This window comes from Conger conger, chromosome 2 (genome assembly GCF_963514075.1).
Source record: "Conger conger chromosome 2, fConCon1.1, whole genome shotgun sequence".
NCBI classification, from domain to species: Eukaryota; Metazoa; Chordata; class Actinopteri; order Anguilliformes; family Congridae; genus Conger; species Conger conger.
In genome coordinates this window covers 6950509-6975441 of record NC_083761.1, presented here as the reverse complement: position 1 = coordinate 6975441, position 24933 = coordinate 6950509, and the positions used below count along the sequence as shown (strand labels likewise).

The following is a 24933-nucleotide window of genomic DNA, read 5'->3' as shown; positions in this document are numbered from 1 at the left end:
TCGGCGTTGTGCTTTAGGGTAAAGGTCAGAGGTCAGAGGTCGGGGTTGTGTTGGTATGAGATGAGTGTGACGGGACAGCACAGCTTCGGCAGTCCCCCCCCCCTACCCCCTCCGCGCGTTTAAAAAGCCATACCGCCATCGCCACTCAGCCATCCGCTTAAATCCCTGGCGCCCTGGGGCTCCCAGCATGCCTTGGGGCTGGCCGACGGGAGGTCCCTCTCACACGCTGTGCTGCGTCGTTTCAGCCGCTTGCGCTTCGGAGCGCAACGGAACCGTCCCGTTCCGTAGAGCACTTTAAGACCGGAATAACGGGATTACATCACGGAGCTGTCCCCCGCCTGGTTCCCCGCTTGGCTCCCCGCCTGGTTCCCCGCCTGGTTCCCCGCCTGGTTCCCCGCCTGGTTCCCCGCAGGGTTCCCCGCCTGGCTGTGGGGGGAGGAGACAGGCCAGGGTGGCAGGGAGCTGCTCTTCAGAGCTCTGAGGCTGCTCAGAACCGCCTCTGTGTACACCAGGGATCATCCAATCACGGTCCTCCAGGGCCGAGAACTGCTGCTTCTCAACCCTCCCTTTACCTGGGAGTCAGGTGTGTTCTACCCTCCCTTTACCTGGGAGTCAGGTGTGTTCTACTCTCCCTTTACCTGGGAGTCAGGTGTGTTCACCCTCCCTTTACCTGGGAGTCAGGTGTGTTCACCCTCCCTTTACCTGGGAGTCAGGTGTGAGGACATTCGGTAGCACTAATTGTTTCAGTTAGTTAGCTGAGAGGAAAGAAAACCAGGGCTGGATTGGGATTGGAGGGCCAGAGCAGATGCCTGCTGTGCAGTTTGGGGTTTTTGCGCTACGAGGCTGAACTGAACCTGTGTGGGTGGGAAAATCCCAAAACTCAAACACACCCTACCTTTTCTCCCCACTCTCCTTTTCCCCACTCTCCTCCCCCCTCACCTTTGGGATGGGAGAAGTCGAGTGAAGGAAAGCAGACGTTTTTTTTAAGTATGGGGACGCACCCCTCCTCTATGGGTGATCGTAGTTCGTGGAATTCAGGATTTCCAAAAACCCCAAACCCTGCACCCTGTAGTCAAAAGGAAAGGTACGCACTGTGGATGTCCAGTTTGTGTTTGACAAGACGCTCCCCTCCCCTCCCCTCCCAATTTGAGCCCAGTCTTCGGCCCTTCCACCTCTTTCAGCGGGACCGTCAAATCCGACCGTCACCAAACGCCAGTTGACCAGGTTCTGAGATCAAACGGAAATTCAATTGGCTTTTCCCCGTTTTATTTTAAAACCGCCAACTGGACTGCACAGCCAATCCTGGGAACGTCGCCATGTTCTCCAACGCCATAGTAACGACCAGAGAGAGGCCCGAAACAAAGATCAGCTCAGCCCGTGCAAGAGGCACAACTTCAATGTTTATTCCCACACAGTATTTTACAAGTGCGTTTAATAGACACGGAGGCTGGTGAAGGGTGTTTGGGGACCGTTAAAACTGAGTAATAACTGTTAAAACAGATTAACAATAAGCAATTCATTCTTTTACAGATTCTAGAAATCGTCCAGTATTGCAAATATATAAAATTATTGCAGTGTTGTCACGAGTCGTGTTATGCACGCAGCGCAATACCAAATACAATATTTCTGTCAGCGTGCCGGTGAAAGTATCCCGTGAACTGATACAGCAAAGCAGAGATAATGAAGGCCTTTCCAGAGTGATGTTCAGTCCGTCTGTCTGTCAGATCAACATCGGAATAACGAATGTTGGAGGTTTTGTTGAGGAACGAGGCTGTGTGTGTGTGTGTGTGTGTGTGTGTGTGTGTGTGTGTGTGTGTGTGAGAGTGTGAGAGTGTGAGTGAGTGAGTGAGTGAGTGTGTGAGTGTGTGAGTGTGTGAGTGAGTGTGTGAGTGTGTGAGTGTGTGAGTGTGTGAGTGAGTGAGTGAGTGAGTGAGTGAGTGTGTGAGTGTCTCTCTTTGTGTGAGTGTGTGTGTGTGTGTGTGTGTGTGTGTGTGTGTGTGAGCGTGTGAGAGCGTGTGTGAGCGTGTGTGAGCGTGTGAGAGCGTGTGAGAGCGTGTGAGAGTGTGTGTGTGTCTCTCTCTTTGTGTAAGTGTGTGTGTGTGAGACCTCGATGTGTAGGCCCCTCCTCAGCTCGTAATGGGATTTGGAGAAACAGCGGTGCAGTGTGAGAGCCCACCCTCACTCTGGACGTTCCCTGTCGCCGTAACCTCTGGGCGGGGGGGGTTTCCCCGTTGGGTTGCCTTGGACAGGAAACGGCCCCTGTACACAATCACCAAAACATCCTCATCCTCCTCCCCCGGCCGACCGGGTCTGGGGCTCATGTGAGCTCTGTCCTGCCCACTTCATCTGACCTTATTTGGGGAGTTTTATTCTCCTCTCGGGGTGACGTGGGGAGAGGGGCCAGCTCCTCCCAGCGGAGTCACACGACCCTGAATGACGGGGTAAAAACGGACGGCGTTGTGGGGTTTTCTGCCGTAACACACGGTCGCTCGTTTACCTCTTCGGCCCTCGTCTCCTGGCTTTCGGTTCTCGGCGCGTGCGTCTGGGCTTTGGTTCGAGGCCCTGATTCGACCCCTCGCCAAACCTCAGATCCGTAGGGTTCATTTGCCGCCAACACGTGCCTTTTGCTACATGAGTTCTGCGTCTTCGTTTTCACCCCCTGTGCTCAGAAACGCTTCTTTTTTTTTTTTGTGAAGATTTTACCTCCCTGCCGGCCCTGCTGGGTGGGGGTGGGGGAGGGGGAGGTGAGGCGGGGAGGAGGAGGAAGGGGGGGAATGATTTTTCCAAAAATGTCCCCAAGAAAATATCGTTCTTTGTTTTCCTTTTTCCTGTTATTTTGTTTTTTTTTGTTTTGTTCTCTTTTGTTTTGTTTTTGGAGAAGCACTGGTATGAAAAGGATTGTTAGATAATTTATTTTGATTGTGTGTATATATATGCATTGCCTTTTTGTTTATTGGAACGCTTCGCTTCCTGGATTAACTGTACAAGCTGTGAGAGACAGATAATTACTGGCCCTGTGCCCGTTGACCTTTGACCTTTCACCTCTGTATGCCCCCCAGCCCCGCCCCGCCCCGCCCAGCCCAGCGATCCTCCACGACGCGTCTCTGTTCAGTGTTAGTAACTGTATGCACTCCCCACTGGAGGACAATAGAACCATCACTGTAACCATGGTTTCCTTTGGCACTAAAAAAAAAAAAAAAAAAGACAGTCTAAACAACGGTTAAACATCGAGAGAAAGACTTTAACGGTGGAAAGATGTCCTCAGCTTGCGGGGAACGCAAGCTACTTGAACTGTACAAATCCAAGTTCCATGATTGTATTTCCATGCTTTTAAAAAAAAGAAAAAAAAAAGAAAAATCTGCAATTAAAAATGTTTTAGTGCGACATGAAGATGAGATCTTGGCCTGTGACCTGTTGAATGCTTATGTCTTTTTGATTTCACAAGCGAATCATCGGTTTATGAAAAAAAAAAAAACCTGTGAATTACATGATGGGAAAAATGCAAACGTGCAAATTAAAACTGTAAAAAGTAAAAAAAAAAAGCCATGAAAGATGAAATCTGGAGGGTAGGAGTGTTTCTCAGAATTGAAAAACCGTCGTGCATAATGAGGTCGCCCAGGTATTGCGTGGGCCTGAGTTACGGGCCTGGTGCTGTGGCCCGGGCCGCAGCCGGCACTCCGGCCACCAGAGGGCGCTGCTGGCTCACACAGCCGTTCCCCTGTCCGCGCCGCCGGGCCGCGCCGCCTGAGGAGGCCTCCCGCTCTCGTGGTCGCTGTACGCCTCCGACTCCGATGACTTCTCCCTGCCCTTCTCTCCGCTCGACCTTTGGAACCCGCAGGAGGAGGAGAGTCACGACTCAGACACCACGCAGGTGCTCCCAACACCGCTCCGCAGTGCCGGCTGAATTCAAAAACATGTTTTTGTTTGACAGGATTTGCTATTTTTTTTCCCCCCATTGCAACCCTTTCGTGTTCCGTGTTGAGTGGCAGTGAATTTTCTGGGGGTTTATTTAGCATTGCGTTACAGTTATTTAGCTGACACTTTTATCCAAAGCACAACAGGATGTGTTGCTTTAACTTGTGGAAGAACCTATGCACTTGTAAGTCGCTTTGGATTAAAAGCCTCTGCCAAATGACTAAAATGTCAATTGTAAATGTAACTCACAGTTGGTTAGACTAACGGGGGAGAAGCCCCCCTGGAGCAAGGTGTGGGTTAGGGGCCTTGCTCAAGGGCCCAACAGCTGCACTGCTCTGACTGGGGTTACACTGGGGCCAACCTACCAGACTCCAGTCAGGCACTTTCACTGCTAGGCTGCATGCTGCCCTGGTTTCATGCTGAAGTGAGGTGAGTAGAAGGAGATCGGAACTGACACAAGCCAAGACGAGGCCGCAGCCATGGCAACGAGGCCGCAGCCGTGACAACGAGGCCGCAGCCGCGACAACGAGGCCGCAGCCGCGAGGACCAGGCGTGCGTTCACATCGAGAAGGGAGAGGAGTCTTACTTCTTCTTGAAGAGTTTTCTGAAGGAGCTCCTGATCCCTCCTTTCTGGTCCTCCTTCCTGCTCCTCTCGCTGAAGGAGCGCGGGTTCTCCTCCGAGCCCCGCGTCCTCCTGGCGTCCTCCCCCCAGGCCTGCGGGCCGCAGTCCTGCAGAGAGACCAGCAGGGGGCGATACAGAGGCTTCTCCGTTACAGCCCATCCACAACGAGGACTGTAACTATAACAACGAACTATTCTTTAATGATGTTAAACTATCACTTAAAGTATACATTATATTAACAATATAGAGGCGTCTCAGTTAACACATTGTGGACGAAGGCGCCCTATAGAAAACCCATAGGCTGGTCGAGGAATCACAACGCATTTCAACACTGAAGCGTCTGTTAGGGGAGATGTAAGGGTAGTTCACGTCCACCCATCAGGGGTTAAGGCCCATCCACACCAAAAGATTTAACAATGAATTATTTAACTATGAATGCGTAATTTTAAAAATCTATCCACAACTATAACGACAATGACCGTGACGAACGATATTGCTGGGATCACTTTCAGAGTGATTTTGTTTTTCCAGCTGCATGAACTGTAAAACAGACAGCCGATCAAAATCCATCCAAATTTATAGGCCGTCAAGTTCGAAATGGTAGATGACACAGCCGAAAGACTATTTACAGAATATAAATATTTAATCTTTCTTCAGTGTGGACGCTCACATCGTTATGCTAGACCACTTCCTCACAAAACATCCTGCATAAGTGCGGCTGCTAAGTTATTACTATTTTATCATAATTCTTGATTATAATGTACTTGTACTCTCTTGTCCGGAGAGATGCACAGAAGTGGAGAACACCGGTGATATTCTCAGGAATACAAAAATGTGACATAAGGACAGAGACCGATTTATAATCGATAAGCGTAATTTAACTTTGCGACAATTTGTATTCAAGCAGAAAAAGGTGTGACTTCACAGATAACCTGTCAGGTTTGCACAACGATACCTATAACAGCCCATTACTATTATGATGATGATGATGATGATGATGATGATGATGATGATGATTATAACTTACAGCAGTGGGGCTGTGCTGGGGTTTTGCAGCAGTGGTCTGGGGTTTTGCAGCAGTGGTCTGGGGTGAGAGTGGCGCTGGCGCCCCCTGGTGGCCATCCCACTGCAGGTCCTGGAGCTCCGGCCTCTGCAGGGGGCTGACGCTCCTCTGGGGCTTCCCGCCGGCGGAGCCCCTGCTGGGCTGGCGCTCCAGGCGGCCGTGGGGCCCCGTGAGGGGCCCGCGCGTTCTGGGCGTGCCGGGGAACTCGGCGAAGGCCACGTCGGCGCAGATGGAGCTGTCCAGCTGCAGGCCGTTCAGGGACCTGCTCTTGCGCTGGACGGCCTGGAGGGGGCGGTGTCGCGCCGGGTCCAAATCATCCGGGGAGACGCAGCCTCGCGCGGGGGGCCTGCCCGCGTGGCCCCCTCCGGCCGCGTAGGCCCCGCGCACGAAGGCCACATCCAGGCTGGAGTCGGACGACGCGGAGGAGCCGTTCTCGAACAGCGAGAGCGAGACGTTGGCCAGCGAGTCGCCGTCTTCGTAGAGCACCCCCAGACCCGCCCTGTCGCCCGGGGGCGGGGACCCGGGGCCGGGGCCGGGGGTGGGGGCCGCCTCGGGGAAGGACCTCAGCCAGGGGTTGGCCGTGCCCCCGAAACAGGGGCCTGGCGAGAGAGGGGCGCCCTCGCCCGCCCAGTCCTGGGGCTCCCTGCCCTGCCTCTGCTCCGGAGCCCTCCGCCTCACCTGGCTCTGCTGTTGCCTTGGAAACGGAGACGGAGACGGGGCAGGTGAGGAGAGAGCTCGCACGCAGCACGCCGCGCTGTTTCAGCAAGCGCTCTTACCCGGAATGACCTGTGAAAAGGTGTGCGCTCGAAGGCCGGGCAAAGAATAGGAGACGATAACCGGTTTATCAGCTTCTTAGCTGTAGTACGGTTAGAGCTGGGACTCGCCATAACGTTTAGATGCACAAGGTAGATTGAGAATATAGTGCTTTAAGCATGTGCTTACCCTTTATAACCGTGGTAACCAGCCCTGTTCCTGGAGATCTACCATCCTGTAGGTCCGCGGTACTCAATCCCTCTGAGAAGGGGCTGGTGCAGGCTCCAACCAAGTAGTTACACACCTGATTCTGCTAAACAACCACTAGAGGCTTTGCTTCGGCCCTTGATTAGTAAAATCGGATGTGTAACTGCTTGGTTGGAACAAAACCCTGCCCCCACAAAGGCCCTTTCTGGGAAAGACTGAGTATCCCCACTTTTGGTTTTCCCAACCCAATTTGGCACACCCAATTCTACTAATTAGCAGCTCTGAGAGATCTCTGGCTGTCGAATGAGGTTTTCTTTTGTTTGGGTTTGGATTGGGTTTGGAACCTACAGGATGGTAGATCTCCAGGAACAAGGCTGGCCAGCCCTGCTCGAGCTGTTGAATGAGGTTTTCTTTGTTATGGTTTTGGATTGAAAACCTACAGGATGGTAGATCTCCAGGAACAAGGTTTGTTTACACCTGCTTCATAAGGTCAGAAATGCGTGATCAGAATGTTCTTAACTGAAGACTCTAATGCTGATGTAACAGGTCTCTACAGGTTCTAGAACACTGACTTCTGAATTTTGAAAAACTTTCCAAATAACATTACATTACATTACATTAATGGTATTTGGCAGATGCTCTTATCCAGAGCGACGTACAGTTGATTAGACTAAGCAGGAGACAGTCCTCCCCTGGAGCAATGCAGGGTTAAGGGCCTTGCTCAAGGGCCCAACAGCTGCACGGATCTTAACATGGCCGACCTTGCCTCTCCCAGTCATTTACCTTAACCACTACGCTACTACCCTACTTCATGGGGTTAGGAAACGGGGTACTCCTCAACCCAGAAAGAATAATTGGGGGATCAGAAACCCGCATACTTAGCACACTACCCACACTACAACATTTCAGCCTGAAGTTCAGTATGAGTAGTATGCGGTTTTTCCGAACGTGGCCCGCGCGTCTCTTGCTCCGACTGTGATTGACAGGTTGCGCGGAGCTCATTCCGGCACTATTAATAAAAACACTATCTGGTGTTTTCCTGAGAGCCCGTTACCGCAGACAGATGCGCTTCCTCGCGGCTTGTATCGCACGGCGGAGAGAGTGTGATTAATGAGTGCGAGGCTGATTCGAGGCTGGCTGATAACGCACAGCTGGAAGCAGCCGGGGGGATCTGGGCTCTCCGGGGCGCTCGACGCCGAAGCGCCGAGCCGTTCGTCCGCAGCGTGAAAACGGCGTTTCGGCTCGCCGGGGACGGGCCCGGGTCAGAGACGCGGCCGGAATACTTCCATCTCTCTCGGCGTATCGGGTGAAAATCTGAAAACGCTTCCTGATATCCCTGAGAGAGAGAGAAAAAACTATACGCAGAATTTAAAAACCATATCGTCGTACGGAAATAATTCCAACGGAATATTGAAGAAAACAGATGTTCGTTAAAAAAATTATCAGTCTGATTGGGGTGGGAGTTGGGTATACACAGCCCCAATTCGGGCAGCAAACGTGAAAAAATTACACATAAATAAAATCTAAAGAATATCAGTAATACACACTGAATTATGTTACTAGCACCTAAAGGATTACGGAGCTAATATCACGGATTAAGCAGACTAGATTTGGAAGCGTGTTTACCACAGTAAGACGTGGGCCTTCAGGTCCTGCAGTGCTAAGCGCTAAGCTAACACCAGGCCCCGTGCAGTGTCCTGCGGGTTGTCATGGAGACGGGCTCACCTCCTGCCCTCCCGGCAGCCTGGCTGGAGCGGCTCCTGGCTCTCCTGGAGCAGGGGGCTGTACTGGGCTGTACTGGCCTGCAGCAGGGGGCTGTACTGGGCTGTACTGGGCTGGAGAAGCTCCTGGCTCTGCTGCAGCAGGGGGCTGTACTGGGCTGTGAAGGCCCTCAGTTGCTGGATGCACACCAGGAGCAGGAAGTAGTCTGGGTGATCAGCCTCTGTCAGCTTCAGCAGGCTCTGCAGAGAGGAAGAGACACATACACACACACACATAAACACACACACACACGCACACACACACATATACACAGACACACACACATACACACACATATAAACATACACACACACATATACACACACACAGACACACACACACACATACATGGACGTGTCATTTTTAGCAATAAAACTGTGTGTTGTACAACACTCCAAAACAACCACTAGTAACGTAACAGTTACAGTATAATCAGTGGAATCATGGAAATGGCCGCTCCACAGATACTGGCTTGTTTTCTATCGTACACAGTTCCTGCGGATCTATGCCATTTAAATTCAACAAATTCAGGAAACAAAAAGGAAATTATAGCCATTTATTTAAAAATATAAAAAATGTGAACAAACTGCAAGTGGACCCAGCCCAACCCAACCCAACCCTGTTGTTGCACCTGGAGGAGAGTGAGGTATTCTGGGATACGCTGGACTGGCTGCAGGAGCAGGTTACGGAGGGGAAGCCAATTGTCCTTGCCTGTGACGTCACCCTGCAACAGACAGAGGACAGACGCCATTTTACTCCTGACATCGACGAGTTGAGTGGCTTGAGTCCTGCTGGTCCGACTGCTCTGTTCATTTCTTTTGAAGGCCCAAGATGAAAGCAGCAGTCTAACCAGGAACCCATTACAATTCATTTGTTTTTTTAATTACGGTGCAGCCTATAGACTAGTGGCTAAGTTGCTTGACTCATTAGAACCCAGAAGGTTGGTGGTTCAAACCCCAGTGTAGCCACGATAAGATCAATGCAGCTGTAGGGCCCTTAGCCCCACATTGCTCCAGGGGGGACTGGCCCCTGCTTAGTCAAATCAACTGTAAGTGGCTTTGGATAAAAATCCAAATCCAAGCCGAATAACTGTAATATAATTAACATGCAGTGTGTTTTACGGTGTCGGCTGCGTACTGTAATACACTGTCACGAACGGTTAAGGCGTGTTAAACCTGCTCGCGACAGTTTATAGTTCTAGCTGGAGTATATCCAGCCGTATGAAACGAGAAGCTAGGCTCACTCTGGCTGGATGAGGGCTTATGCAAATGAAAGGAGTGATTTAAAGACCAGTCTCAGCAGAAACAAGAGAAGCAGTAACTGCTGCCCTGCAGACAGCGAAAGACAGAGCGGGCGGGCGCGTCGGGGGTTTCCACGGGGCTATTTGTTACGCTGGAAGGTCGAGCAGGAGACATCAAACACGCGCATGAGAGCAGTTCAGCTGCGAAGACGCACGGCCCGAGGTTGCGGAGCCGTAACTCTGTTTCATTTGCCGGGGACTTGAAACGGAGGCGGCCGCGGGCCGCGGGGGGGAACGTTCGCCCGCCGCGCCTCACCTCGAACAGACCGGCGCCTTCCGCAGGAGAGGAGCAGGAGTACATGCGGACCGCAGCCAGGCAGTCCGGCAGTTCCTTCAGGTAGGCCACGTAGAAATCGAGAAAATCACTCTGCGGTCAGAAAAACAAACAAATAGGAATTTTGTGATGGATATTGGAAAAAAATATATTTTGAGTGAAGAGTTTGTTTTAAGTAGCGGGTAGCGTCTAGTACGGTAACAGTACGTCAGGTAATTATTTGACCCGGATCATGTTGCAGGTGTACTCTAGTACCTCTTTGCTGAACAGCCTTAAGAATACATCTCCCACGATGCCTTGCCACTGGAACCTGAGCACACGCTCCTGCAGGGTGTGCAGCAGCTCCAGGTGCTGCTGGATGAGGAAGCGCAGGCAGCTGGGGAAGGGCCTGCAGGAGAGAGAGGCCATTAGCATAGCATAGCACAACAACATAGCATAGCATAACAACATAACGTAGCATAGCATAGCACAACAACATAGCATAGCATAACAACATAACGTAGCATAGCTTAGCATAGCACAACAACATAGCATAGCATAACAACATAACAAAACATAGTATAGCATAGCATAACACAACAACATAGCATAGCATAACAGCATAACATAGCATAGTATAGCATAGTATAGCATAGCGTAGCATAGCATAGCATAACAACATAACATAACATAACATAGCATAGCATAACAACATAGCATGGCATGGCATAACATAGCATAGCATAGCATAACATAGAATAACAACAGAACATAGCATAGCATAGCATAACATAGCATAGAAATATAAACAAAAACAAATCTACATGATGAGAATAGGCCATTCAGCCTGCTCCTCCTTTCCCACCATTAGAGTGCTCACCGCTTAACATAACATAACATTACATTCATCTTATCCAGTCCTACTGTGTATAAGAAATTATTTCTTCAAGATGCAAATTAAAGCTTCCTTAGCTTTAAAAAAGCTGCTCCTCTTGGCCGTAGCCTTCGAAGTTGCATGCAGCATATTGATCATTAAGCCGGATAAGTTCCTGCATCTGGCTATCTGTTTTCCTCTCCTGCGCATAATGTAATGTAATATACACCCCTGAATTAGGCCCCCTGGTCCCTGCGGCTACCAGAGAATTACACCAGTGATGGATGCTCCTGTAGACCCCGTTTCTAACGAGCCGGGCCTAAAATTCAATCAATCTCTCTGAGTGCGGATGGGTCCGAGCCATCACAACACGCCCACCAGCCGTAAGACTAATTGCATTCTCCACCCAGCGAATGCACCAACAACCAGCCTGTGGACTTATCGCAAAGGGATCCACCTCACCTCACGCAATCAAAATGGCCTCCCGCCACGCAAACGAAACCTTACGCGCTGCTTCTACGTCCTACACGCACCGGAGATCTACGGTTTAATTGCTGTCGAGGAGGTGAAGGGAACAATTTACGATGGACATAACGTACGTTAACCCGAAGGCGCTTCATTTCCTGTCCTGCGAAGCTGTCTCATAACGTACTGGCCGCCAGAGCGTGGGGTGCAGGAGGCTCTCCCCAGGTGCGCACCTGTAGGTACAGAACGCACGGCGCCTACTGCGGCAGCCACAAGGCTTATCTCGTTTTGTTAATACATCGTTTTATTAAATAACAAATTCAGGTCTCAGGCGGGGGAAGCACACAAATATGCAGCTTGAATTTTAAAACCCAAACGACCAAGGCGTCTTTCTATTAAATCGCTGCACTGCTAAAAGGGACTGTCCTTATTTATTTATTTATTATAAATATTAGCTGGTTTTAAGTTAGTGTTTGCTTGACAAATGACATTTTCTTATTCCATTGGCAAATTTAGAAATGAGTCAAACTGTCTCACCGCAATATATATATATATATTTTTCTTAATAGTAAAAGAAATAGGATTTCAAGTCTGAAGATAAGAGTAAAATACATTATTTTTGTTTTGTTTTTGCAGTGCTGCCTCTTCTATCGCAAGTGATTTCATGTTATCTATGAATCGAGCAGGTGCCATCGGGCCACCCAGTAATGTCAGTCAACAAACACTTAGAGAAAACGAGAGGCTGCCAATTAAACCGGAGTAGCTCCGTTATTGACCCGTCACTCCGTACGCCCCACGATTATCAAACCGACGCCCTGTAGGGCCTGAACGCTCAGTTTCTCCCTTCTGTCGAGCGCTTAACTGGAATTATCGATTGGCTGGAGCCCACATATCTAGTTTCCCAGGCCTTCATTGGCTGTTGACCGAAAGGGAAGCCACTGGCAGCCTGTCCCGGGATTGGTGTTCGAGTATCCCCCGGGGTGTGACTCTCCCGGCAACGCTCGCCCCCAATAGGACGCCGGTTTACCGTTTTCCCTTGGGGTGAACGGCCTCGCTGCCGTTGAAGGTGATGTTGGCCTTGAGGAGCAGGGAGAGATGGGATACGTGCAGCCGCTCAGACTCCAGCAGCTCCAGGGCGGCGGCGTATCGCCTCCCTGCGCGGAAACGGCACGGGTCAGGAACACACGTCTCAACAAGCGCTTCAGCCTCGCCATAAGAGTAGAGATCTTTTTCTCTCTGAGGTAAAATGGAAATGGTCTGAGGAAAATATTAGCTTGCATCCTTGGCAATATTTTCATAATTTTCTTTTACAAAAAAAAAAGAAAGAGAAAGATTTTTAAGTCTCAATACTGCACAGTTTGCAGTGCAGGTGACTGAGAAATCCACCGGTGTTAAACTGAAAAAGAGGATTTCTGCACGAGGTTAAGAGGATATCACTAACATCAGGTCACAAATCTGTGATAAGAATGTTTTTTTAACTGATGCTGATGTAACGATCGCTAGTGGTAACTGAAAGCCACGGGGTTCTAGAACTCCGTTTCTTTCAGTTGCCAGAAGTGACTGTTAGATTAGAAACAAACCTACCGTTCTACGGGTTAAGTGATGCCAGACATTGGCCTGGTCTCCCATGGGAGTCCCATGTGAGTGCGCCCAAACCATGGTGGGACAGTGCAGATCCTCCTGTCAGGGAAACTAGGCCCCATGATGCCTGGGCATGAGGCTACATCCCTGACATACTGATGACACAAATAATATCCTGCCCCTTCCTACCTGGGGCCCTTCCCCGAATGATTACTGCTTGCTGATTACTCCACATTAGCAGTGTCCCTGTTCCCTCATTACAGGCCCGTCAGTACCCGTCCCCAAAGGAAACCTCACTGAGACTCACTCGGGAGTGCCACTGGGAAGCACGAGAGCAAAGCAGCCATGTTTCAGTAAGCTCATCCTCCTCGGCCTGCCTGAGAGGGAAAATCCGGAGCTGAGAGAGGAACAAGCTGACTTTACACTGCTGCTGCTTTTCCTCCTGAAATAAAATCATTATTTAAGGCGTGTTTCGTACCGATAGCGTTGAGTTTTAGAGGGATACGGCCCCTTTCTAGAGACACAGGACAGGGGGCCCTAGGCAATTCTAACTGACTACCACTGTCATCGTGTTACCCCAAAAACTCCTAAAACTCAGCCCCTCGAGGGTCCTCTCAGTGCTCTGGGCCCCAGGCACTTTCCTGCCTCGCCTGCTTCACAAGATTCACTCTTATTTTGGGCAGCAAAACAAGTGAAGTCATAAACCACAAGGACGGAGAGGCAAGTAATGCGTTTGCTGCCGCGAGAGGAACTCTTGATGGAGAAAATGTGCACTGTTGACAAAAGGGTCATTCAGAGACCAGGTTAATCACGAACCACACAGGCACCGACTTCAGTGCTCGCTGCTCAGTAACGAATGGCCAAATCCAACTGGATTACGTGAATTTAATTACCGTTCAAAGGAGGATATTCGGTTTGAATTTGACAGGATTAACTCGTTTTGAAGTGTGATGGAAGCAGAACCGGTAAGAGGACACAAAGGATGGGAACAGCTGAACCGACTCCCGAGTTGCAGATTCAATCTGCGATTAACTGAGAAGATGTGTTTACCCTTGAAAACTGCGCACCTCAGTTACTGCGCACAAGCGGTAAGGACCACCGTTATGTACTTAAAATGCGAGAAGAAGCGAGAAAAATGAGAGGGGAAAACACTCGCAGTGAGAAAATTATTCACATATTTTTTAGAGAACGCAGTTTATCATAATTTAAGATAAATGATGCCGAAATGATCGTTTACAATGAGCGAGGCTAAAAACGGGACGGGGAAGTGGGTTTTTTTGCGGTGCGGTAGGCTAATGAGCCGTGAGATGCTAATCTGTTTGAGTGAGATGTGCTCCCGAGGCGTGCTTACGATCCGTTTCTCGGCTCCGTCTCCAACTCCTGTCCCAGTTCTGTCTCTTTCCTCTCTTTTATTCAGCTGGAAAAGGCAGCATCGTGTAAAGGCACCTTCGGATCAAAAGGCCGTCGGTCGATGAGCTGTCAGCCGTTTACAGAGGAAATTTTATTCGGCGTGAACTCCCGAGCTTCGCCGGCTGTTGTAGTTTCCAAGATTTAACATGTCACATCGAGTCTGGGGTTCAAAGACCAGATGGATCTGCTCAAAACCAAACGTAACTTGTTGCTATAGAAACGTTTTAATTTAATGTCCTGTAACTGTCATTTTTATGTGGACCCTGTAAAGTGTGATGTAACAGTCTGTAGCCTAGTGGCTAAGGTACATGAAAGGGACCTGGAAGGTTGGTGGTTCAAGCTCCTGTCTAAGATCTGCACAGCTGTTGGGCCCTTAACCGTGCATTGCTCCAGGGGGGATTGTCCTCTGCTTAGTCTAATCAACTGAAAGTCACTTTGGATAAAAAAACCGTCAGCTAAATCACAAAATGTATTTTAAAGCTCAACAGGCTCCTTTATTCTTCCTATTCTGAGCTGAACTGGACTTCGGTCTCATTCCACTTAAGATCCAATTCCTCTGTGTTAACCCAAAACCTCACCTGGCCTCCCTAGACCCAGCCATTCATTTTTACATACACTCCAGCCCTGCTGTCATGGAGCCGCCCACCCCTACCCTTACCCAAAGGCACTTAACCTGAGATACTCTAGCACTACAGTTCAGATACTATAGTTATTTATCTGATGCTTTCATCCAGAGCAACTTACAGTTGATTAGACTAAGCAGGGGCCAATCCCCCCTGGAGCATTGTGGGGTTATGGGTCCTTGCTGAAGGGAAGCCCAACAGCTGTGTGGCGACATTGGGGCTTGAACCACCAACCTTCCAGGTCCCAGTCAAGCACCTTAGCCACTGGGCAATAGGCTGCTAAATCTTTAAAATCTTGGGGTACACACACACTACTTACTGCTCTCTTCAGTGCCCTGCGGGTCTGTGGGGTCCTGTGACTCCGCCCACCCAGGACACCTGGTCCAATCCTGCTGCAGACAGTCGACTTCCTGCTCCGAGCTTGTAGCTGAAAGCCAAAAAAAGAAAAACAGAAATTTAAACATGAATCCCCCGAAATATACATATCGTACCAGGAAAACTAAGCAAAAAGACTAATCTGGTTTGACTCCAAACCCGTGTATGAGGACACAAATTGGAACAAAGCTAAGGGTAGTTGTCTACTTCCACCCCCTTCTGTTAAACCAGGGATCCTCAAATCACGGTTCTTGAGGGCCAAGAATTGCTGGTTGTTCCTCCTCCCTTTACCTGAAATTCAGGTGCAAAGACAGTCTGGACAGTCAGTAGCACTAATTACCCAGGAGAAAAAGAAAACCAGGGCTGGATTTGGATTTGAGGGCCAGAGTTGATGATCCCTGCACTAGACTGTGTTTTATGTCGTGAATTTAGCCTAAGTCCATGTTCTGGTTTTTGTTCCCACCGAGTATATATTAGCCAAACGGTTGTTTACCCGAGCAGGGGTGTAACCAGGACCTGAAAGAATACCGGTGTCGGCTGAGGAAGGCTTTTTTCCCCTTTAATTTAGCTCATATGCCTCCAGATTAGGCCTAACTGAATTGCGACTGATTCTTACTAAAGAATGAAACTAAATATAGGCTTGGGAAACGGACAGGAATGAAAATACTGAGGACATGACCTCAGAGTCCTCAATGGTAGTCACGACTCTGTACACCCGCACAGTTTCATTCAAAAAGAGGAGAAACTATTTTTTCACCAAGAACACGTACCGATAGGTGCAGTCCACAGCTGGACCTAATACAAGTGAAGAGATTAAAGGCCCACACGCATCAGCAATCTCTTCCTGGTTTTAGTATCTAAAACCTCCACAAAGCGTTCGCAAAGAGCAGTGATGTAGGTTTTTTTTAGTGATGCAAGTCCCTAACCCTACACCCAGAGCCCAACTCCCCCTCCCCCTCCTGTGGTCCTCTGTGTGACATTTAGCAACGTCATCTGATATTTATGCAAAAACACAAACGTCACTTCACGTGGGAAATCACGTTTTACAAACAGCTAAGGAAAATAGCAGTAAGACTTGCATACGTCTCCCAAAATTGCACTGGTTGTACTTGCATCAGTATGGAACACAAAATTGAAAGCTCCAGGGTGATATGAAAAACTGAAAAACATGAAAAATAAGTGTGTGGGCCTTTAACTAAAAAGCTGGGCTAATTACGCAGTCTGACTGAACTCTCAAACCAGATCAAGCCTGGCTTTTGTACCATGGCATCAAGAGCTTGTCTTTAATGTTTTCATTGAAATGTTGAAGTCAGAGAGCACCTGTCTCGCCATCCGCTGGCCTGAGTCCCTGTCGCACCCCTCCTGTGATTAATCATCGGCTGTTTCCTGCTCTATCCAATCCGGACTCTAGCAGGGTGACATAATTAACTGGCTGCACAGTCGCTGAAGGTGAGAGGGACTCGACTGTCCGGGGTGATTGTCTATTGTCTCTCACCAGTGGCGCGACGAGAGACTGCCTGAGGATTTGAACCCCGGCCTCTCACTCGTCCAAAGATTAGATAAGCGCGTTACCAGTCAGCTGAAGCCAAGGGGCGACAACGTTATTTTGAATAACGAGGGTTGTCTCATTAGGGAGCATTGTTGCGGTAACCGAGCCTTTGCTTTCCTGCACTTCACTTTTACGAGCAAACTTACCGAGCTAACCCTGCCACAATCACCCCCCCCCCCCCCCCCCCCCCTTTGACTAACCCTCCTTTTGAAACACCATAGCAAGCGCTTTTCTTTACGCTCCTGATCCGGGTCAACAGCCACCAACGTAAAGAGGTTTGCCGTGGAAATTCCTGCACTTCACTGAGCTTCTACTAGTCGAACTCGCCGAGCTGACCACGCCGCCACGCCGGTCAGTCAGATACAAGCTGGAGCTGCTCGTGATGGGACTTCCTTTGACTCAGGTCTGTGTGAGCGCGCACCGTGGTGGAGAAGGAAGCGGCAGCTCTGCCTCACGTGTTTCAGACAACTGGGGCGACATGGCTCAGGCAGTAAGAGCAGTCGTCTGGCAGCCGGAGGGTTGCCGGTTCGATCCCCCGCCCGGGCTGTGTCGAAGTGTCCCTGAGCAAGACACCTAACCCCTAAATGCTCCTGACGAGCTGGTCGGCGCCTTGCATGGCAGCCAATCGCCGTCGGTGTGTGAGTGTGTGTATGAATGGGTGAATGAGAAGCATCAATTGTACAGCGCTTTGGATAAAGGCGCTATATAAATGCCTGCCATTTACCGTTTACCATTCACAGCGGCGCAACAGCAGCGGAGGTGGTGGAGATGAGCGCGGTGGGTGAACGTGATTGAGTGCCGCTAACTGGGAGGAAAAGGGGAAAGGCGGCATAAAGGACGTCCTCCACACTCTCAGAAATTAAGATGTGAAAAGTGCCTGAAAAGTACAAATGCTTGAGCTGGAGCTGTACCCTGTAGGTGCATATAATTGTACCAGCAATATATAACTTCCATCCATCCATTATCTGAACCCGCTTATCCTGAACAGGCTGGCAGGGGGGCTGGAGCCTATCCCAGCATACATTGGGCGAAAGGCAGGAATACACTCTGCAGGGTGTCGCCAGTCCATCGCAGGGCACACACACCATTCACTCACACACTCATACACTCATACCTACGGGCAATATAGACTCTCCAATCAGCCTATCCTGCATGTCTTTGGACTGTGGGAGGAAACCGGAGTACCCGGAGGAAACCCACGCAAACACGGGGAGAACATGCAAACTCTGCACAGAGAGGCCCCAGCCGACCGGGATTCGAACCCAAGACCTCCTTGCTGTGAGGCGGCAGTGCTACCCACTGCACCATCCGTGCCGCCAATATATAACTTAATTCTTGGAAAATGTACTAATTTTTACATGAAATTAATTGCATTTGGCAGATGCTCTTATCCAGAGTGACGTACAGTTGATTAGACTAAGCAGGAGACAATCCTCCCCTGGAGCAATGCAGGGTTAAGGGCCTTGCTCAAGGGCCCAACGGCTGTGCGGATCTTATTGCGGCTACACCGGGGATCGAACCGCCGACCTTGCGTGTCCCAGTCATGTACCTTAACCACTACACTACAGGCCGCCCAAAGAGAACATTGCTCTACTTTCAGGGTTACATTTGTGAAATTAAGATTTCTGACAGTGGACGGTGGAGGTGAAGTGTTTGTCACGTGACACAAAGGTCCAACCCCTCTCCTGTCCTGTGCGTCACTGGGCACAGCCTTGATTAGAGCGGTAAAACCAGGCCTCGGAAACACGACGGGGGGGAAAAAGCACAGAGCGGACACTGTCGCTCCGAGAGGCATGTGCTTCTCCGGTCCGGGCCGCTGTCTGAAGACAAACGGAACATTTATGCGGTTTATGAGCGTGAAGCGTCTGTTTTTCAAGTGGACGGAGACTCCCACCCCCTTCCCCCCCCGCCCAGTTTTTTCCAGAAACAAAGGGGTGTGTGTTCCGCCCTTTGCTGTCTCTCAAAGTGCGTATGTTTTCCGGTTTCTTTCCCCCTTGAGTGAGCAGCGCTATCGCTAGGCTAGGTCTCGTGCCGCTAGCACGTGCGCGGCACACGCTCTCTCTCTCTCACAGGAGGCCCTTCTTACTGTGCTGGGGCGCGACGTTAGGGTAGTCCTGCGTGGCGCGTGGCACCGTCTCGCCGGGGAAGTGCCGCGGGCGGTCGAGAGAGTCCTTTGAGTTCTTCCTGTGACGGGGAAAACGCAAAACACAACAGACACGCAGAGCATCAATGGCAACCAGTTGTTGACTCTCTGGTGAGTGTATAGACTCTGTGACTGCATGGGGAATTGAGTTGAATATGTGGTGTGTGTATAGACTGTGACTGTAGGGGAATTCAGTTGAATATCTGGTGATTCTATAGGCTCTGTGCCTGTATGGGGAATTGAGATGAATATCTGGTGAGTATATATAATCTGTCACTGTATGGGTAGGGAGTTGACTACCTGGTGAGTGTATAGACTCTGTGACTGTAGGGGAATTGAGTTGAATATCTGGTGAGTGTATAGGCTCTGTGCCTGTATGGGGAATTGAGATGAATTTCTGGTGAGTATATATAATCTGTCACTATGGGTAGGGAGTTGACTATCTGGTGAGTGTATAGACTCTGTGACTTTAGGGGAATTGAATTGAATATCTAGTGAGTGTGTGGACTGTCGGAGAACAGGGTTATGGGAGTTGTGGTTTCTCTCCCCCTACCTCTGCTGACAGGCGAGTAGATGCCTCCCCGCCTCTGCCTGGAAGACCTCCACCCCCTGCTGCATCACTACGTGCCTGCAGTTCACCTCTTCGATTTGGGACAGGGCGGCACTCAGGTCCTCCTGTCCATGGGACAGCAGAGGTGCGTTCACGACAGCAACTAACTGAACGTTTTAAAATGAACATTCCATTTAGTTCACCACCAACGCATTTTGAATACGAATGGATGCTGAATACAAATGGATGCGACTTAGATTTAACAATGCCAGCTCGCTGGTTCGTTGCTCATCTGTGATTTATTTTCACGGTAAGAACAAATATTACTTGGATTAAAGTGTATTATAACAGCCAAATAATCAGCAACTTTTGTTCTGGCCACGTCTTCCCTGTTGGCAGCCATTTCTGTTTTCTGATCGCTACCTTTTCAAACTGTAAGCTAATGTTGCAGTGGCCTGATTAGTTCTTTACTGAGTGTCACCAAAAAGGAGGGAAATTCAGGAAAACTTGTGTAAAATGAGTCCCATACAGAGCAATGCATAATTGGCTGAAATACAGGATTTCCCAGCCAACACGGGACTGTAGGCAAACCTAATAAGCCTCTAGTCTGATGCTACCTTTAATTTAAACTGGAGGCAGCATAATATGTTCCCACAGGAAAGTGTTACTGGCAACGTCCACCCAAATTAGCAACTCATAAGCACCATATACAGTTGCATCAAAACCCATGGCATACAGTAGTGAGAGAGGTTAAGCTGTGGAAATGGTCATGTGAATAATACCTCAGATCCAAGTAGTTCTATTTCGGGCACCGTTTTTTGACAAACGGATTGAGGCTTGCATTCGCACCTACCTTGAAAGTGTTGAGGGAGTTCCTGACGCCCAGGATCTTCTCCTCGATGTCTCTCTGGTAGTTCCTCATCCTGTCCTCCAGAGCGCAGCTGCTCTGCGACAGAGAGGACAGGTCCTGGACGGCCCCCGCTAGCCCCGCCTTCAAGTCCGCCGTCAGGGCCTGCAGCTGCACGGAAGGGTCAAGGGTCAAAGGTCAACCGGGGGGAGGGCGTGAGGGGCAGGCCGTGGAAGACGCGGATGAGGCGTGGACGATAACACGGGCAGAGACGGGAGAGGCAGAAGAGGTGGAAAAGAGAAAGACTGAAAGGAACAAGAGAAGGGTCTTGCTTTGGGCGGCCATTGCCCCATTCTCTGAATAAAACAGGAACGGCGTCATAAAGTTTCGCTCCCTTCCCTGCTGTAAAATCCAGCTATGCCAGTTTAACCAACGTGAAAGTTTAGTTGGTCAAGCTGGTCATAAGCTGGTCTAGCTGGGTATGAGCTGGTCAACCAGCATGGACAAGCTGGTCATAAAGCTGGTCTAGCTGGGTATGAGCTTGTCAACCAGCTAGTGCTGGTAGCTGGGCAACTGTTTTTTTCAGCAGGCTTGGATTGGTATCCCCCCTCTGAGCCAGCTGCCATGTCTAATCCCATGCTGTAAATAGCTAACAGGGCATCGGCAATGCATGGGGGCGGGGGGGGTTAATGCCATTACAGGAGAGTTAGGGGCCATTTTGTCAAGGGAATCACTTTCTGGATGTACAGCAATTCGCCAAAGTGTCTAGCCAGTCTTTTCCGCTCTCGGCTCTGTTCCACCGCCTCTTGGTTCCCACTGCAAATTTGTCTCCGCCCTGCAGACCCGTGTTGAGTCTGAGCTCCTCTGTTTGAGCCGAGGTCCAGACGCAGTTATTGGATTTACGGAGAAGGGAGAGATGGACGCGGTAAGTGAATAAGCTCTCGCGGAGGAAGGAGGGGGATCATCTGATCGAGACGCCGCCCTAACCCTCCTCTCCTCCCGCTCCGAAGCCACGGTCATGTGAAAGCAATCTTCAGATTCCACGCTGCCAACGGCCTACTTTAGAGCGCAGGCACTCGCAGAAATGAAGTGACAGTGGGGGTACGGTTCTGTTCTTCAACGATCGAATTTCCCGAATGTGCCCTGAAAGTACAGTACAGTAGTGTTCTCTTTGGGTACAAATGATGTTCCATTTTCCAAGGAGAAAAAAGGTACAAAGTAGTTATACGTTGCTGGGAAGGGGTACAATTTAATGTACACATAGGGTACTGCCCCAAGTGACAAGCATTTATACCTTATAGGCACTTTTGATACGTTTGATATCTCTGAGAGTGTATGGCACATGCTACAGCAGTTGTGGGAGGATTGAGGATGGGGGGAGCCCAGGGGATAAGGGATGGGGAGGGTGAGACCAGGGGATGGGACCCAGGGGGTGGGGCCCAAGGGGTGGGACGCAGGGGATGGGGGATCCAGGGGATGGGGGGCCCAGAGGATGGGATCCAGGGGATGGGGGATTAAGGGGGGGGGATCCAGGGGATGGGGGGCCCAGAGGATGGGATCCAGGGGATGGGGGATTAAGGGGGGGGATCCAGGGAGTGGGGGATCCAGGGGATGGGGGGCCCAGAGGATGGGATCCAGGGGATGGGGGATTAAGGGGGGGGGACCCAGGGGATGGGGGATCCAGGGGATGGGGGGCCCAGAGGATGGGATCCAGGGGATGGGGGACCCAGGGGGTGGGACGCAGGGGATGGGGGATCCAGGGGATGGGGGACCCGGGAGAGTCTGACTCTCGGCTCCCTACCTGAGCAATCTGCATGCTCATTTCCTCCATGTCTCCCTCTTGGTCTAAAAGTAAAAAAAAAAAAACAGAAATACTGCAGTTAAAGCTTGGCCTTTTTTCATCAGAGGAAAAGTGAATTTATAGAAATTGTCAAGTGTCAATCAGCAGGAGACAGATGACAGAATGGACCTGCAGCTGAGCGGCCTTGATTGAACTGACTGACAGGCCATTAGGGCTTTAACGAGGCTCACATTTTCACATGTTCTTTCTCCTTTTATTCTCAAATTCACATAAATATCAAATAAACAGACATGTTTTTCATCACTGATTCCAATAGGATGACCTAGGTGACGCAAACAACCTTCGAAAGATTCCTTTTTTTTTTTTTTAAAGCAGTTTCCCTAACAAGCAGTTTATGTGCATGATTGCAAGGTAATGATTGAGAACACTGCTTACTGAAATGTTTTACATTTTATAAGACTGCCCTCTTCAAACTAGACTTCCAAGATGGATAGACGTGCTCTAAATATTTCCAGAACTGCTCAGTTTTCTTTGCTCTTTCAGTAGAATTGTGAATATGTAAAAATATACATTTCTCATTAAAGCACTGGTATGTAAACACATTTCATAAACTGCTTGTTTCAATATATCTCAGCATGTGACACTCATAATAGTACTAAGTTATCTTGAACCGTGGGTTAAATCAACAGCACATATATCACAACTGTGTTAAGAGCTCTGATTCTGTCAAACCGGACACATTCCAAAGTGGAAACAACATTAGAAAAGACCAAATTCAAATTCAAATTCCCCAAATGTTTTCAAAAGCAACTGTCAAACATGGCAGTTGGCAATACTTTGCCAGGCATACCACAGTCACAATCCCCCCCTCATCAGGATAATATTGACCGTATATGGCATCTGTGTGAGAATAAAGTAAACACGAAGGCACCATATGTCTAGCATATAGCACATATACAGTTTACCAGACCCCAGTTTTACCTCTCGAATTTCCGTTTTCCATTCCGAGTTCAGCAGATGCAAAAAAATAGTTTCCTTTATCTCCGAGCAGCCCGCCTGTGTTCACTGTACTCGCTGGGAGACTTGGAGGGGAGGACTGCTCCTCGACTGGTTCACCATGTGAGTTTGATGATGTCTCGCACAAACAGAGCCCTCGTTGTACAGTAAATAACAGGGCTTTTGGTACGAGGGGGTGGGGTGGGGGTTAAGAGGGCAGTGGTGGAGATTTGTCACCCCTCCTCCAAGAAGAAAGAAACTATTGGAGAGTCTTTTCAATTTCCTCTCTTAACCTCAGGTTTAATTTCACAAATGGCAGTTGCGACGACAATGAGAGTCAGTCATTCGGCGTGACCGGGCGTAGATTTTACATATTACATCACCTTGGCAACAGAGGACAAACTGTCACTGTCCTCCATGTTCGAAATGACCCGAGCTAACTGTCATTATTGCAGCCAGTGTGCAGTAATGCTTGCTGACAGCTGTTGTGACAATATCCAATTTAGCCATTTTACTGTCTACAGAGGATCGTTTATTCTGAGCGTCTGTGTGTGTGTGTGTGTGTGTGTGTGTGTACGTGTGCGCATCCTCGTCAGCGATGTACAGAATAAGCCCTTTCCTTGAGGGTCTCTGTCCCTCACAAAGTGTGCTCTGAAGGCCAGATTTGAATTACAGCTCAGATAACTGACAGATGCCTGCAGGCTCAAGCTTATTCAACTTGAAGCTTTATTTATATCAGAACACTTACAACACAAGAGTAGATGTAATTACATGGCAAGTTGCAAGTTACAATGAAAGCACAGTGTGATCATACTGATTCTGTGGATACACAACAGCACCTCAGAGATCGTTTAAGATGCCTTTGACCCTTCAGACACCAGTGAAATTGCTATATTTCAAATCAGAACATGATTCTTCTTTTGAACTGCTGTATTCTTGCTGAAAGGTCCCAGCAATCTAGTGTTTTCTCAGGAGTTAAAAATATTTTTATACACTCAGTGAGCAATTTATTAGATAGACCTGTACACCAGCTTGTTAATGCAAATATTTAATCAGCCAATCATGTGGCAGCAACTAAATGCATAAAGGCATGCAGATGTGGTCAAGAGGTCCAGCTGTTGTTCAGACCAAATGTCAGAATGGGGGAAGAAATGTGATCTAAGTGACTTTGACCGTGGACTGATTATTGGTGCCAGACAGGGTGGTTTGAGTATCTCAGATACTACTGATCTCCTATGATTTTCACACACAACAATCTCTGGAGTTTCATGCAGAGAATGGTGCGAAAAACAACAAACATCCAAGAAACATCGCAGCAGCAGTTAACGTGTTACGTTAATGAGAGAGGTCAGAGGAGAAGGGCCTGTTTACGATCCACGGAAATGTAGACGCTGTCATTTCTTATATAAACCGTCTCCGGCATTTACAAGGAGGCGCCCTCTGTCTGGACCTCCCGGGATGTGATCGCAGACGGCCACCTCCGTAACGGCGTTATAACCACCATCACAAGTTTGAGCCGCGGCATGAAAAGCTCGCTTCAGACCTGAACAAACAGATCTGTGCTTTCAGCCAAAGGTCAAACCCCTTCTCACAAATATCACGGCCCCGTGTGCGCAAGAACAAAGATGGCGATTCTTCAGAAGAGGCATGAGGGGGGGAGGGGGGGAGGGGGGGAGGGGGGGGGGGGGGTGACGTCCCTTTCCTTTAAAGGAAGGATTTGAGGTTCTTTATCGACACACCGTTCTCAGGGCACGGGGGTACCCTCTGAAGCCACAAGCACACGGCTGTCTGGCCTGCCCTGGTGCCCTCTGCCTGCTGTTGCTGAAGGGATGGGGACGGGGGGGG

The 24933-nt window shown here is 49.5% G+C and overlaps 1 protein-coding gene across 1 annotated transcript; it reads right to left on the bottom strand.

Annotated features, from left to right (window-relative positions):
• Nucleotides 1–3702: 3702 nt before the first annotated feature.
• arhgef33 (Rho guanine nucleotide exchange factor (GEF) 33) lies at nt 3703–22122 on the bottom strand. Its single transcript, XM_061223548.1, has 14 exons — nt 22093–22122; nt 20298–20462; nt 19448–19569; nt 18838–18935; nt 15147–15254; nt 13273–13308; nt 12241–12367; nt 10151–10283; nt 9878–9988; nt 8953–9045; nt 8286–8521; nt 5565–6294; nt 4502–4677; nt 3703–3823 (listed from the first exon to the last, which is right to left on the bottom strand). The coding sequence occupies exons 1-14, from the start codon at nt 22120–22122 to the stop codon at nt 3703–3705; spliced, it is 2286 nt and encodes a 761-aa protein (XP_061079532.1).
• Between the last annotated feature and the right edge of the window lie 2811 nt (nt 22123–24933).